General features: G+C 42.3%; 1 protein-coding gene across 1 annotated transcript; it reads right to left on the bottom strand.

The window, feature by feature from the left end:
• Positions 1-344: 344 nt before the first annotated feature.
• On the bottom strand, positions 345-15,613 carry afap1l1a (actin filament associated protein 1-like 1a; the record flags this gene model as incomplete). The annotated part of the gene is made up of 21 exons (XM_010781116.1): positions 15,294-15,613; positions 9,953-10,078; positions 9,764-9,847; positions 9,578-9,657; positions 9,061-9,196; positions 8,815-8,910; positions 8,507-8,721; positions 7,631-7,810; positions 7,396-7,479; positions 6,873-6,948; positions 6,505-6,624; positions 5,859-6,070; positions 5,495-5,640; positions 5,302-5,374; positions 4,656-4,770; positions 3,358-3,525; positions 2,329-2,504; positions 2,109-2,242; positions 1,094-1,206; positions 598-608; positions 345-500 (listed from the first exon to the last, which is right to left on the bottom strand). Coding segments are annotated over exons 1-21 (2,535 nt in total), but the record flags the coding sequence as incomplete, so codon positions are not given.
• Between the last annotated feature and the right edge of the window lie 340 nt (positions 15,614-15,953).

Raw genomic sequence — 15,953 nt, 5'->3', positions numbered from 1 at the left:
TTCCAATGCCGAATGATTAATAGGAGTTTCTAATTCATCATTGTCTAGCCCTGTTTGAGGGACAAAAAGGTAATAAATTATGCGATACAAAAAAGCATGTATGATCAGTTTAGATCCAGTGGCAAATGGTATTGGGTCTCAAATGAGGAGATGGAGCAGCATCAAGGATGGTGAAATGAACAATGCAGCAGCTCAGAGGAACAGATAGTAAAGCCAGTAGAGGATATTGACACAGAGGAACGCCATGGGGAAAGCGGTGCGAGAGTGGCGATCGATGTTGTGTGGATTTTCCACCGTGAAGGCGGCCGCGGCTCTGCGTGAAGCGCTCCTCACTGAGAACAGACCGCAGCCCTGATCCGACAACTTCGCTGTCGCAGTCCGCTGCCTGCTCCAGGGGCTCCTCTGCAGTGGAGCTCATCTGCAGTGTGTTTCGGCTGGGTGGAGCGGAAGATGGGGATGGAGCCGTTTCCGTTGGATTCATTGAAATCCCTCAGAAGCTCCTGATAGAGACAATAACAGTGTTGTTGTTATCCAACATCCTTTAAGGGTGGGTGAGTAAAGTTAATTTGAACACATAGAAATCACTTTGAAGCTTACCATGTTGATGACTTCAAATAAGACAATTATTTTTCGTAAACAAGTTTTCTGAAATGTAATGTTAAAGGTCCCATGTCATGGCCATTTCTACTGATCATAATTCCATTGTTGAGGTATACAAAAATAGATTAATACTGTGCAATTTTCCAAACTCACATTGGTTTCTCAGTATGTGTATTCACCGGTATTCACTCTCTGTCCTAAACGGCTTGTTGGAGCTCCTTTTTCTTTCCAATCTAGGATACCTAACCGCCGATGAACACAAATCTGTCAGCATTGTGCACATTTACTTTTCTGCTTTTATATTTTAAATAGCACCACTATAACATTTGACTATATTGTGTTATAATATTTTTTCTCTGCTTTGGTCATATCTGTCTGACCATATATAAAGTCTATAAAAGTGATTCAATATATGAAGAATTGATGCACTTAGGCTCTTAACTCCATGATACTTTGACCTTTAGATAAACCCAGTTAGATATCCAGTACTGACCGATGTATGTCCTGGCTGGGACAGAGGACTGGCTGATCCAGAATGAGACCCAGGAGAGGACCACCAGCAGGATGGAGGGGACGTACGTCTCCAGGATAAAGAAGAACACGTTTCTACCCAGTGCGCAATGCAACACCAGCTTAGGGTATTGTCCTGTAAAAAAGACAAGGTACATATTGTAATGATGTATCATTTGTGCTCTCATATATAGGCCACCCATTTGTTAGAAGGGGCTTCTGGGAGTTGAAGTATCCTACCTGTTTCATACACAGACAAGAGCCAAAAAACAAATAGTTAACTAAGGTGGTGGCTAATGGATAAGTTAGCTCAAGGTTTAGCTATGGCAATTTATCATAGGCGTAGGCTAATGTTTTCCTACAGGGACGACTAAAACAACTAATTGCTTTTGATAATTAAACCAAAAACATGGCTGTGAAATATTTTTCGAATCAAATTAATTTCCTGTATTTCCACATAGCAGGTTGAAGAAATATTCAGATCTTAAATCTGAAAAAGGTAGCACACTACATGCAAAATAATTACCTTTTAAGGAAAAAGTNTTTCAATTTTTTATGACTATCAAAACCAAAGTTCTCCGAGCCTGTTTTTCGGAAGATATGGTCATTTGTTCTGGGAATGTCATTTTCAAGCCTGAGACCTGAAAAACAGGCTCGGAGAACTTTGGTTTTGATAGTCATAAAAAATTGAAAATGCCAACAAAAAAAGGTCATACACAACAAATAGTTGAAGTAAACAATATTGTTAAAACAAATTATCTTTAAAAGTGTTAGCCTTTAAGAAATGGCTTCACAATTATGTATAGAATCATTTTTATGGATAACCCCTTAAAGTACAATTCCGGCACTTAATCGTGAATATCCAAAGTGGCTTTCTATCTGAACCGTGAAAACCCATTAGACGATGACACACGCTGTTGTGACCCTAGAATCCTGAGAGAAACCTGCCCTTAATGACAGGCTTGGGTATTGTTCACGAGAGTCACAGTGAGAGTTACTGAGCAGCTACCTTTGCTTTCTGCATGACAGTTCCAGAAGAAGCGTAAACAGATGGAGGTCTCCGACGCATCTCTGAGGCACAGTTTACTGGTAAAGCATCACTGTAGATATTCTGTTTCTTTTTGCTGGAGGCCTTGACAGAAAGTAAAAGGAAAATAATTAAATATACCACGTTTAACATGTGTTTGTGCATCCTTACACATGAAGCAAGATATATACCTTAAGTGGGGGTTTAGCCTCAACAGGCGCACCCAGAGCTCCCCCAGCAATGCTCTTCTTCAGGTTCTCTGTGACCTGAGTCAGCCGCAGCTCCAGGTCCACCCTCTCCGCCTCTTTGGTTCGACAGGTGTCCTCCAGCTGGGACACACGCTTGTTCAGGGAGGACATCCTCCTCTCTGCAACATATCAACACAGCAACACGATGAGACAAACAATGATCAGAAAAGCAATTATCGTCAACCAAACAAAGTGGTTGTAAATACAGGTTTGGGTATTTTTACTCTAATTGAGTGATTCCATGTTATGCTGCTTAATACCTGTGCTTCGCGACATTGCAAACTGAAAATATTGTACTTCTATACTTCACTACAGCTAAGGATACTAGTTACATCTCAGATTAGACATTTTACACAAACATTTTATAAACTGGAAGAATATTTAACCCCTCAAAGAAAGAAAAACCTTATCCTTTAAAATGTTATTTTTAGTTGGATGATGGCTCTTTTCTTAATGACTATTTCTGCTTTTTCTACTTTTTCCTTAAAGGTAATTATTTAGCATGTAGTGTGCTACTTTTTTCAGATTTAAGATCTGAATATTTCTTCAACATGCTATGTGGAAATACAGGAAATTAAATTTGATTCGAAAAAGATTTCACAGCCATGTTTTTGGTTTAATTATCAAAAGCAATTAGTTGTTTTAGTCGTCCCTGTAGCGAATTTGTCTACTCACATGGCCCTCTAATAAAAGACGTCAGACTACGGGGGCAGAGAAAGGACAAGGAATGTCTAATTAATATTCAAGCCTTCTGATTGAAGTGCAGATAAATAAGAAAAATATAACTTACAAACAAACCATTTTGCTTTGGAGACTTGGTGCCTCTAATTGTCTATGGTATTAGATAATAGCCATGATGCTTACAGTAACAAATATCAGTATCTGGACACTGAAAGGCTGCAGACTTTTATTGAAGCAGTAATGACTGAGAAGAAATTGAACTGATGTCTGATTTGCTTTGTGTCTCTTTACCAGAGGCGGTCTTCAGCTCTTCCTTCAGCTCTCTCTTCTCCTTACGGAGGGTCACAAGTGCATTTCGTATCCCATCCCTCTCTCTTTCCAGCTCCTCCTTCTCTTTCAGGTAACTTTTGGCATCCTCATCCGCTCGCGTTTTCCCATACCTGCCATATTGGTTTTCATCTATGTGAAAATGTCAGAAGAGAGCAAAGGTGAGGGGTTAAATGGGCAGGGGTTATGGGAAGGAGACAGAACATTATCAGCGATTTCTTTTGCCTGTCCTAAATAAATCTCTTCACATAAGGAGTATGACGCATCTTCCACGTGAGAGAAAAGCACACACATTCGACCTCTTTCATAATTCAAAGAAGAATTTTGGGGAGGACACAAAGATACGATGCATGAATAAAAGGTAAACAGACACATGCTCTCCTGCAGAGGGAGAGGTCAGGAGGCAAGACAGCGGATCTAATGTGAGTGTCCAGTAAATCTCAGGTTACATCCGGAAGCTCTCAGCCGTGGAGAGCGCTGGCTCTTTGATGTGTCAGAACGTCACAGTGAAGGCCTGTGAAACAACACTGAGAGGAGCAGAGAGACAGCCGACCACGCCAATATCACGTTCCTAAACTAAGGAAGCCCAATTCCTTTCTGCATGGTGGAGGCCAACTGACACGGGGAAACAAATTGTAGATGTAAGTAAAGAGGGAAGAGATTATAGATGGAAAGTGAGAAGATGATTAAGAGGAGAGGGAAAAGGGGAATATTGAGCCTTATAAAAGCTCAAATGTTACGAGGAGTCTATGAAGAGAGTATGCTACAGTAAAAGTAGAGCTTTGCAATCTAACTCCTGTGAGAAACACAACTACAGTATATTAAGAAGTGCCATCTGTATTATTCTTGTTCCCTTGAAAGGAAGCAGACTGCTCCTACTAAGAGGGAGAGGGGCTTAAAGCTGATAAAAAGGGAAGCTTCTACAAATATTTGGTCCGGCTGTGCTTATATAGGATATTAGCTGTTTGGTTGGTTGTGAATGATAATTTGAATACTTTGGATAAAAATGATATTTGTGCAGCTTTGTTAATTTATCTGACATAATGCTGTAATGGATCACGATATGCTACTGAAGTTTTGTACGGTCAACTCTACTAAAGGGGTTCCACAGGGATACATTTTGGGTCCTCTATTCTTCACAAAATATATATACACAACTTATAGGCATTAGATTCTATACAAAGACTTGATTCAAACAAATAATCCTTGATAACTTAATATAGGTTATATGGTATTTTGGAAAACCAACTAAACACACTTACTTGAGCCTGTACGTTTGAGGGAGACTAAAGGCTTGGTTCTGTCAGAGTCACTGCTGGAGAAACTTGAGCGCCTTTTCCCTTGATTCCCAGACTGCAGCCTGCGGTTCTCTCCTGACTGGGTGGAGTAGAGAGGGGGTGGGGGGACATGACAGATGTGGGAGGATGCAGAAAAAAGGATGAGGACGGAGGAGGACAAAGACGGCAAAGTTTGTATATTAGGCGAAGCAATATACTAATGTTCAGATTTATTGGTATGAGACCACTGAGGTGTGTGTTTGTGGCTTTAGGTGGTGAAGTGTTTAAGTGCATGTCAGTGGGGTTAGGAAAGGAGTTTACAGGCTATAAAACTTCCATGACCTCTTGCCTTCCTGTCACCAGTTAGATCGCTTTTTCTTTGTCTTTCCCCCCCTCTCCCATGCCCACACACTGCTTTTTCTCTGGCTTACAAAAAGCAGTCATTGATAGGCGCGTAACAGAGAACTGTCTGTCTGTTCCAGTGACTGATATGGAGTGTCATATTCAGACAGGGAGAGTCCCAAACAGCTGCACACACACAGACATGCAGCCGCTAATCTTCACATCAAAGTAAAGAATTACACCTATGTTTAACTAAACTTAAAAAAACATGTAAGCACATGTATCCTACCTGCATGTCCTCATTAGGGACCTCATCATATGTTCTGCAGTCTGTAGAGTTACTGACGGAAGATGTGGCCCACCTAGGAATAGAGAAAAGGAGATATTAATCTTTATTTGGTCTCAACATCTTTGCGTTGGTCACTGGCCTTGCTTTGACCTTGTCCTGAAATTCCCACTTCCCCCCTCTTTGTCTCACTCACAGGAAGGAATGCCGTGCAGCGTCGCGGATGTTAGCGATGGTTTCCACGTCAACATAGTCGTAATGCAAAGACTCTGGATCTGTCGAAGAGCCTGTCTCTGCCAAGAGGACTCCAAGCCACCGTCCAAGTTCCTCAGAGCTACTAGCCTAAAAAGAGACCAACAAATAAGCTTTTAATTTGGAAGTTACTAAAAAACAAATAGCTGAAAGACCCTAAAATACAGCAAAATGTGTGAGTGTGGTATCAAGTGATGGTGTGTTCTTCAAATAGAGTAACCCCTTTGAACACATTTTAGACCTGTTAATAAAAGTATTGATTAGTGCAGAGCAACTTTAAATGAGGAACAAACGGTCCGTTTTTTTACCTCCAGAGCAGCCACCGCTGTGTGGTTCCGCAGGATTCGGAAGGCAAAGGGATGTTTGGGTCCAAGCCCCGGGAGCACTTCACAGCCGTGGAGAGGAAGTGAAGGCAGGGACGTCCGAGAGTCTCCTTTGTCATTGTAAAAGTGCAGGGAGCCTTTGCACACACGGCACCACTGTTCCCGCCACACCTGATGCACCAGCACCGACACATAGCCTGCATGGTAAGGAGGGAAAAGATGGATAAGTGTCTAGAATTATCGACTCTACAAACCAGTTAAGTTTAAGTTAAAATCCATGCCTGTCTAAAATGTCATCATTTTATCCTAAAAGAAATGTATGAAATTGAAATAACAAGCACATTTTTTTTTTTTAACTGACCATTGACCATCAAATACAGATAATGTAATCCTTCAGTCCAAGTGGAAGTTTTTTTGCCAAATTTAAAGACCAAATAAAATGTTCCTCAAGGCATAACTGATATATGACGTTGACAAGAATATGATGGACAGCCAACTGAAAAACATTATGCCTCTGGCTGTCAGATGTCAATGGTATCCAGAGGCTTACAAATGCTGTGTCTGAATATTTAAGAGGCTTAAAGACCTTAGGATACAGTATGTAGACAGGTTAAGTGAAGTAGAGTCTGACCTTGCCGAGGGTCGCTGTATGAGGTCCGGGGGTCACCTGGACGAGGGGGCTTCTTCTTGGAGAAGCTGATGATACGAGTGATTTTACGGCCTGCTGCGAAAGCTCCCCGTTTCACCTTGCCTACATCAAAAACAAAAGGATTAAAGAGTTGACCATTGTCCAAATGTATCTTTGGTGTCTCGAAACTGTAATTCAAGATATACAGATAAGATGTGGCAACATACATTTCACTAGACTATGGACTATTGATAATAAGTGATGTGAAAACAATTGGGCAAAGAAGCAGTTGTAAACCTAGTAAGTGGACTTTGAGTCAACATGTTTCTGTCTGCTGTATTGATTTGAGGCTGTGTGTGTCTCTGTCTCACCATTCTCTCTGCAGTGCTCTCCAGTCGACACACCCACACTGTCTGAGTCTGAGGTGTTCCTCTCTGCAGAAAGCCTCTGAGGAAGAAGCATACCAACACTGGTTTAGACTTACAAAAGCAGTCCTTCACAGGATCAGTATGCCTGCCATTCCATGTATTCTTTCATTATCTTACATAATTACATATTAAGACTCATCCTTTTTCTTTTTCTCTTTGCATTCTATGCTTTCTTTCATAAAAGAAATTTTGCGGTGTGTGTTCTGACAGGTAAAGAGGATGTGCCTGATCCAACACCCCTGTCATTGCTGCCTTAACACCCAATTAAGCTACATATCCGCTCCGTGTTCTGCGGGCCAAATACAGGTTTCACTGTGCACTGCGTTGAGCCAAACAATTGTTTAAGAAAATTGACGGTGACAACACAATTGCTGCTTGCCACCAACTTTTCCTCACCTCAGCTGTAAAGACAAATGATGTCTTGGAAATAACCAACAGACACAAACATCCTCTCTTATGCACTTACCTTGTCAAGTTCAGTTTTTCTTGGAATGATGGGGGACGCAGATTCCTCCGGCCCAGCGCTCTGACCGCTCACCTCTCTAACAACCTGCGGGGAGATATTTCACACGTGTCACTCTCGACTCTCTGAGGTTTGTTTTTCCACATCGTCAAACCCACTTCCAGTGATTGTTCGACATGATTGATGGCCGTATTGGTGTGTATTACATGCAGGACTGTAATTTCAAAGTGTAGCTCACCCTAAGCCATCTGTGAGCCTGCTCCTTGCTTTGTACGGCCAGCACCAGTGCATCTCCATTGGGCAGAGTGAAGCGGAGTTCATGGTGCTTCCTCTTGCTGTCTTTGGGTGCGTAGACCACAGTGCACTGGGGCAGCAGCATGTCCACACAGGGGGATGTGTCCTTAGAGCTCTTATAGCACTGCACAAAAGAGCACACATAATAAGGTTGTAGAAGTTGAAGAAGAGGTTGTTTATGGTTTCCTAAATACATGCTGAAGAATAAGGCCCTGACACACTAAGCCAAGATCAACAAACACGTTGCGTAAGAGTCAACTGTTGCCCTCGCGATGCCTTTGATTTCGCCAAAAAATAGCACTTGAAGACATAACAAAGACAACAGCCATCAATCACATACGTTCCTGTCTGCATGATCATCCTTCTAAAATGGAAATCCCAAAACATCCAGCAGTATATTTATATCCAAGCTGTTATTATGTTACAAACATTTAAACAAAGCAGCATTTCACAGCCATTTTCCCTCTGGTGATATTGTTTCAAAAAGAGCTGTGTATCAGGATGATTTGATAAGATGAAGATGAAAGTCTATGTATTCCCTCTTGATTTGAGTGTTTTGTTATTTATCCTCGCATCCGTTTCTCTTAATGTGCACTGATCAGCCTGAGCTGAACAGCCAATCAGAGTCATCCCCTTCCGCTGTCAATTCAGCAAGTAATAAAGGCATTGGAGTACGTTGGGATCTGCATAAAAAAATGCTAAAAGTGCAGGAAACACCACAAAAACATGGCGGACAGACGTACATCGATGTCTCCAGCTTGACAGACGGACGATAATCAGCTTGGTGTCAGGGCTTTTACTTAGTTTAACAACTTATCACCTGTAGTCTGTTATCACGTATGACAGTGAGCTGTTTGGCCCACTGGCCGAAGCGTTTCTTGCGCAGCAGGAAGGCACAGATGCGACAGTCCCGGGCGGGGGGCATGGAGCTCTCCTCCGAGGGCCACTGATGAGTGAGTCTGACGCTGGGGCTCCTCTCCTCCTCATCCTCCTCGTAGGACTCGTATGAACTGCTCAGAGCATCAGAGTCATTGTCTGATGGGGAAATTACAGAGAAGGAAAAGTGTTTTATTTGTTGAAAAAGACGGTTTTTTTGGTGTTATATTGTTCACTTTCTTTTCAACTTACATGAGTTTTTGCGGTGTGTGTTCATGCACGTAGTGGGGTAGTTGCTTTCGGCGTCTTCATAACCATCTTCGATAGAGTTGGGAGGGCTAGGCCTGACTGTAAAGGGAAGGAAAAAAATCACTAATTACTCCTTATGTTCCGTGATGTATTTGAATACAACTTGTACTTTGTAATTACTGTCTAAAGGGTTTTAACATCAACATGACACTAAGAGCACTGAGTGCAACAGAGCGGGAAGATGCTTACCTCGTGTGATGATGTATTCGGGCAACGTGCCAGGACTGAGGGGCACGGCCTCCTCGTAATACTCCTCGGGGGGAGGCGTCGTGGGCAGAGGGGGAGGGGAGTCAGCGGAGTGCGGGGCAGGGGAGTCTGCACAGTCCTACGAAACGAAACACACAAACACAACTCTCAAATTTCACTCATAACCAAGAAAGAATTTTTACTTCACAGCCTCAGAACTACATCATCAAAGAGATACAAAGAAAAACCCTTTAAATGATATCCATAAATTAGACACATGGGCTCTGGGCGGGTCCCTACATCTTAACTCCTTCAACAGCTTGCAGAGTGATGAGCATGTGTGTATGAGAAAGCCCCACAACATGGAATACAATCTCTGTTTTTCTTCGCTTTTCCTCCACAAGTCATTTAGAGGTGTAATGCAATGTTGAATTTGGATGTTGAGTGCTGAAACGACGCGTCCCACACATGTAATGTAGATTTCTGGGAAAGGATCAGTCACTATATATTTGCCACTTACCTGTTTTAAAGTGTCAGCTTGTGTGTTGTTGTCTTCTTTCAGATCGTCTGTCACATCCTTTAGGTCCCCAAGCTGGCAGTCTGCAAGACACAATAATGTATATTTAAACTGACACTTATATATAAAGAGAACATGATGTCTGCAGAGTATTTATATGGAGCACATTTTACAGCAACAAAGACTCACCAAAGGTCTCAAAGAGGGACTCTACGAAGCTGGTGCCGTTTCTGAACACAGCTGAATTCATGTAGATGTAGTCTGTTCCTGAAACTGGAGGCAAGGACAGAGACGCTTTAAAATGAAGAGTGTAGTGCGTGTTTGTATGTGTAGAGTTTAAATGAAACAAACTAGGACTTTTATCCTCCTCTTACTGACCCGATGGCTGTATTTGCTTCAGGAGGTTCCACACGGAGGTCTTCTTCTCCTGCGTGGTTGAGCTGAGGTTCTCCTGGTCCAGCATCTTCAGCAGGACGCCCAGCTCACTCACCAACACCTCCATCGCTGCACAGACGGGACGGGGGGGGGCGCAAAGGTCAGGGGGGCGCGGGTTCAGTTTATCAGCAGAGAGGGCAAAGGTCAGGTCTAAACAAACCAAAGGGCTGTGTGTCAGACAGCCTCTTTCTGCTTTGCTTTCCGTGTCTTTCTTTCATTTTCTAACACTTTACTTCACAGTTTGTCAATGTCAATCTCACGCAGCCTCCTCCTCTCCTCTCTCTGATACTAGCCAGACTCAACAACCACATAAAGATGGTGTGACAGGAAACAGATTTGCTAATTGCTCATTAACCTCAAGAAAAAGTGGAAGTGAAACTACCAAAAATCACACCTCTTTGCATAGAACACAAAAAAGGAACTATAGCTGCAACAATTAGCACATTGTAACTACTTAATAATTCATTAATCGTTTAATCTTCATGAAAAATGGCAGAAATGCTTTTTCAGCTTCTCAAATAATGGATGTTTATCGCATTACTCCCGGAATATCTTAAGAGTTTCAGGCTGACAAAACAAAACATTTAAAGATATCACATAAGACTTTGAGAAAACCATCATGGACATGATTTCTGAATTAATCTGGAAAATAATCAGCAGATTAATCGCTAATACAAATATTTAATTAGTTGTCGCCCTGCAGAGAACAGTCTTTCAAGAACAACAAGAAAAAAAACAGTGTTCTTTCTGCAGCAGCTCTGAAATGTTGCTGGCTCAGACTGATGGGCACCAATCCAAAATGTCAATCAACTGTCGATCTCACTGCAAAGAAGGTTAACTGTTCTTCAAGAAACTGTAAAGATGTTAAAGGGTTCTGACAGGAACAACTGAATTCCCACTTTACAGAACCCAGAGCGAGCCAAATGTAGCAGCAAGGCGGGCACCTGATCCTTATCTCACAGTGGAGAGATTTTAAAGTCTGGCTCACACGGCAGACCTCCTGCAACACTCTGCTTTCCATGTCGTGCAACACTTTGAGGACCCGGCTTATAGGAACATGATCCACACATCATGTTGATCTGGTCCACTCCCTGTTTTCAGAGCAGAACTTAAATAAACAGTGTCCTTCACCCAGCTGCTGGACATCCTGAGAACAGTTCTGCAACCTGCCTCTGTGTTTGGATTCCACTTTTATCAGATTTTCCTCCGGACACAAGCAAAGCCTCTCGACTCTGTCTGCTCATTTCATAGCTGCATTGTATTCGACACTCTGTATTGTTAAAACATGCTGTTCTAATACCCATTTATCTACCTCTATAATCCTGAAAATCCCCAGAAAAACCCTGACAACCGGCTGAGTCACTGCTGGCACACTTGTCTGCCTCACCCCCCTCTCTCCCTCCATCTCTTACTCTCAGCCCCCCTCTCCCTTGCAAACATTTTCACAGTCCAGCTACATTAAACCTTCTGAACCGTGCATTTTTCTGGGGTCAGCCGCGGGACAACCGCTGAGCCAGAGAAGTCTTTATTCGGGGGGCGATCATATGGCAACAGGTAAACAAACACACCTACACAACCCGTGTTGCCACAATACTCAAAATACTTCAATACAACACCGGGACCAGTGTCAATGTACGACTCCATGTTCTACACCAAACTTTTCCATACCATTTAAAATGAAAGATGAATATAACAAAATGTATTGTACAGCACATTTTCCTATTTTAGCTAGTTGGGAAAAACACCAGGAATGACACTAGTTTCATTTCATTTCAAACCTTTATTTATCCAGGTGTATCCCATTGAGATCATTGATCTCTTTTTCAAGGGAGACCTGCTCAAGTAGGTTCCACATGAAACATAAAAACATAAACAGAACAACAAAAGGACATCTTACAGCATCTTAGTAACCATGTACCATAAAACGATAATTTTAACATTAAAACCTTATTCTTTTTGAGGTGGTAGACATTCAAAATCCACTGAGATTGTCAGACATGCAAAAGGAAATAAAGTGGAAGAAAGAAAAATGAGCAATCATGTATTGCCAATGTAACATTATGAGAAATGAGACTTGAAACCCTTTCCAATATCAAGGTATGTATTCAAAATGACATAGAAACACACAGAAAACATTGAGTGAACTTAAATGAGATAGCAATTGCCACATATTAAAGAGCAAGTAAAACAAATCTATCCATCTTATGTGTTTTCAATGTTTCAGTATATCGATTTATCCAGAATCGACATGTTATGAAAAACATGCACACCTCAATCAATCAATCAATCAATCAATCAATCAATGTTTATTTATATAGCCCAATATCACAAATGTTACATTTGTTTCAGTGGACTTCACAGTTTGTATAGAATATCAGTATGACAATACGACACCCTCTGTCCTTAGACCCTCACATCGTACAAGGAAAAACTTCCAGAGAAAACCCACAGTTTAAAGGGGAACATGGGAGAAACCTCAGGGAGAGCAACAGAGGTGGGATCCCTCTCCCAGGACGGACAGACGTGCAATAGATGCCGTGTGTAAATTGAAAAGATAATACATTTACAACATAGGTAGACCACATTTTTGGAAATGCATGTGTCTATAATAAGAAGATGAGCCCAGGTGGATAGCAACAATCCTGTGGGAGCCATCCGAGAAGTAGCGCAGGATTGCTTGTATGTTGTGGATTTAGTGGGACGTGTTTGAAGCAAACTTTGGTGCACCTGTCAACAATCCGCCTGTTGTGTGCTTGTGTTTGAGGAGCATATATGACTTTAGGCAGAAAGTTGGACTCTTAGATATTTCACTCTGACAGCACAATCTTGTATGTAATCACCACTGACAAGAAAAAAGCCTTGATAATCTGGGAGATGAATGTGGTATTTGTTCTACATTTCAGACTGCTCCCACTCCTTAAAGACAGACATACTTTCCTGAGGTGGGTCTTCCTATGGGCTTCCCACTGCTCTGCCAAGGCTACAGTAGGTGTGTGCTGGCCTGCGTCTATTCAACCACTTCTTTACGACTGCGGTTTCCTTCTATTATAATAAAAGCCCGCTCGCACTCTGAGAAGAGGGCATGAGGAATTAATCTGTGCCGGGACCTGGAATGTCTGCTCATTAAGATCCGATTCACCCGAGGGAAATAAGGACGTGGGGGTCAGGGGAGAGAGAGGAAACTCATGTGAGGGGGATGTTTTGGCCTGCTGAGCGCTGCCTCTCTGCCAGAGGTCCCAGCTGTTTAGATTCTGGCTGTAGCGCACCACCGGACTTCCCCTAACCGAGCAGAAAGCAGAACTGTATCCCTAGCGTGACTCATTCACAGCAGAGAGGCTGACATTCACACCAGTCAGCATTAAATCGAATACAACTAAGAAATCAAGGCGTAGCTTTCGAGGATTTGGTGTCAACGGGGTGATAAAGCTTTTTCACTATTACACTTGGATCGGCGTTCTAAAAAGCGCGTTATCTGATTCGACGATGACAGTGTTATTGTGCGAGTTAATACGTCATTTTTGGCACGTGAAGCCCTTAAAACCACCCTTAAATCTCCAGCTATGACTTTATAAGCAACACCACACTACTCACAAACTTTGAAAACAGCACATGATCTTTTAAATCTCTGCTGCAATTTTGTGTGCGGGCGATGTGGGTCTTTGATGTCTTTAAAAGCCAGATAAAACAGATTGTGAGCCTGTGAACACCTGAGGGAAACTACACATGAGCATAAGATTATAAAGCTGCATGAAAACAGGTTGGATGTGCTTTGAGGCAGACCCGGGGGGAAATTACAACATTTGCAGCTACAAGAGGGAAAACCAGGGCTGTACTGAACATTTTTAAGCTTTAAGCTTTACTGTATTTATATATTGATATTTCAATTCTAAATCAAAATTGAATTGAATGAATCAATAAAAATAGTTTTGAATTACAAAAAAAAAACTTTTATTTTGTGCTTCAACTGTGACATGTCTCCATGCTATAATGTTCAAAAAGCTCTTTATTTTTATCATACTGCCTGTTCTGCAGCACCTCTTTTCACCCTCTGTCTGAAACTAGAGCCCAGTCTGCTCTGATTGGTAAGCTGGCCGGCTCTGTTGTGATTGGTCAACCGCTTAGAGATGTCCCGCCCTTTAGCCTTTCACGTTCAATGTGTTCAAGCGTGAGTGTTACATAGTGTTGTCACTATGTTATGGAAGTAAACAAAGGAGTCTAATGGAGGCGTTTCAGGAAGGGGGGGGGAGTGTGTAAGAGAGAGAAACTCCCTCTCCAGGATTTTTGCTTTTGCAGATGATTTAGATGAACAAAATCCTATACAACACAACACACTACAGGAAAGGGATTTCTTAAGGGGATGACATCATAAATAATAACGACAGACAAAGTTAATTTGAAAACCTCAACAGAATCTTGGGAAATAAAAACATTGAAATCCGGTTGAAGGACAACCCAAATCAAGAGTCTACATCCAGATAACCTTTCAGTGCATCAGAGAAGACATCAATAGAGCTCAAAGACGGGTGCAGCCGGTGCACCATGCAGGAATGTGAAGCCATTCAGAGCTCAAACATTTACCTCCTCTCACTCGTATGACAATTGCTGTTAAACACTGGACACATTCCTCACCTTGTTAATAGTGCAAGACTCTGCAAAGTGTGTTTGTGCGCATCAATAGAGAGAAGTTGTTAAACAGTGCGGACTCAGACCTTTTAAAAGAGGCTTGCGTTAGCGGAACGTCTGTACAACCGGATGGAGTTGGGGAGAGGGGGGGGTGAGTAATGTCAGAGAGCACCTGTGCCAACATGTCCAACAAACCTTGATATGAAGATTAATGTGACCTGAATCGGGCGCGCAGGGTTTTTCCGCCTCCTCCTTTTCATTCTAAAAGTTTTCTTCATGCTGGGCTTACTTGTGTTGCCACACATCACACACAGAGAAACAGCTCCCCAGTATGAGGAAAGTGACACAATTTCACAATACTGTTGCAGGCAGACATTCCAAGCTAATCAAATACGGATTTGCATCCCACAGAGACTCTCTGGTGACTTTAAAAATTACAGTGTTTCAATATTTGACTCAAGTTGCTGCTTTCTCAACAATTCCATCTTTGTTATCGTTTCAGCAAGTTTGCAAAAAAGTAACCATCACCCGATTCCTGTTTACAGCTCCTCCCCAGCCTGTGTGTCTTTCCATTGTTCTGAATGTATTAACAAATCCTTCTTAAGCTTCAGATACCTGCTGCGTTAATATCTTGACAATCTGCAAAGGCTTCCACACTTACCTTCAACAGAAGCAGTGGATGAGAGTCCCACCATTTTCCAAGGTTAGTTAGGAGAAAGCAGTTCATTCAGACCCAAGCGGATACTTTAGGAGATATTCCAAAATCAAAGCCTCCCTGTGAAGTCTTTGCAGCGGAGGTGAGCTGCTGTCTGCCTGCTGCTGAATTCACACTCACCTCTCCCTCCCTTCCTCTGTTATCTCCCTATACTTCCCCTCCCACTCTGTCTTCCCTCCTCTCTTCCTTTTTGGGGGGTAGGGTTTGTGGTTGTGGAGGTGCTCTGTGTGTGTGTGTGTGTGTGTGTGTGTGTGTGTGTGTGTGTGTGTGTGTGTGTGTGTGTGTGTGTGTGTGTGTGTGTGTGTGTGTGTGTGTGTGTGTGTGTGTGTGTGTGTGTGTGTGTGTGTGTGTGTGTGTGTGTGTGTGTGTGTGTGTGTGTGTGTGTGTGTGTGTGTGTAAACCCCTCTGCTGTAATCCTAGGGATCGTATAGCACCTGGGAAAGGCTATAGCTGTGTAAACACACACATGTCGACTAATAGCTAACTCACATTCTTTATTCTTTCAGAGTCTAACCTTTAACTAGTGACACATAAAAGAGGATGCCAGCTAACCCACTGACACACCACATACAGTAAGGCATTGTAGTACCACATAACTACTTTCTG

The sequence above is a fragment of the Notothenia coriiceps genome, unplaced genomic scaffold (genome assembly GCF_000735185.1).
Source record: "Notothenia coriiceps isolate Sejong01 unplaced genomic scaffold, NC01 NC01_scaffold00022730, whole genome shotgun sequence".
In the NCBI taxonomy this organism is placed as follows: domain Eukaryota; kingdom Metazoa; phylum Chordata; class Actinopteri; order Perciformes; family Nototheniidae; genus Notothenia; species Notothenia coriiceps.
The sequence above is the reverse complement of the archived record's forward strand: the minus strand, read 5'-3'. Positions and strand labels throughout refer to the sequence as shown.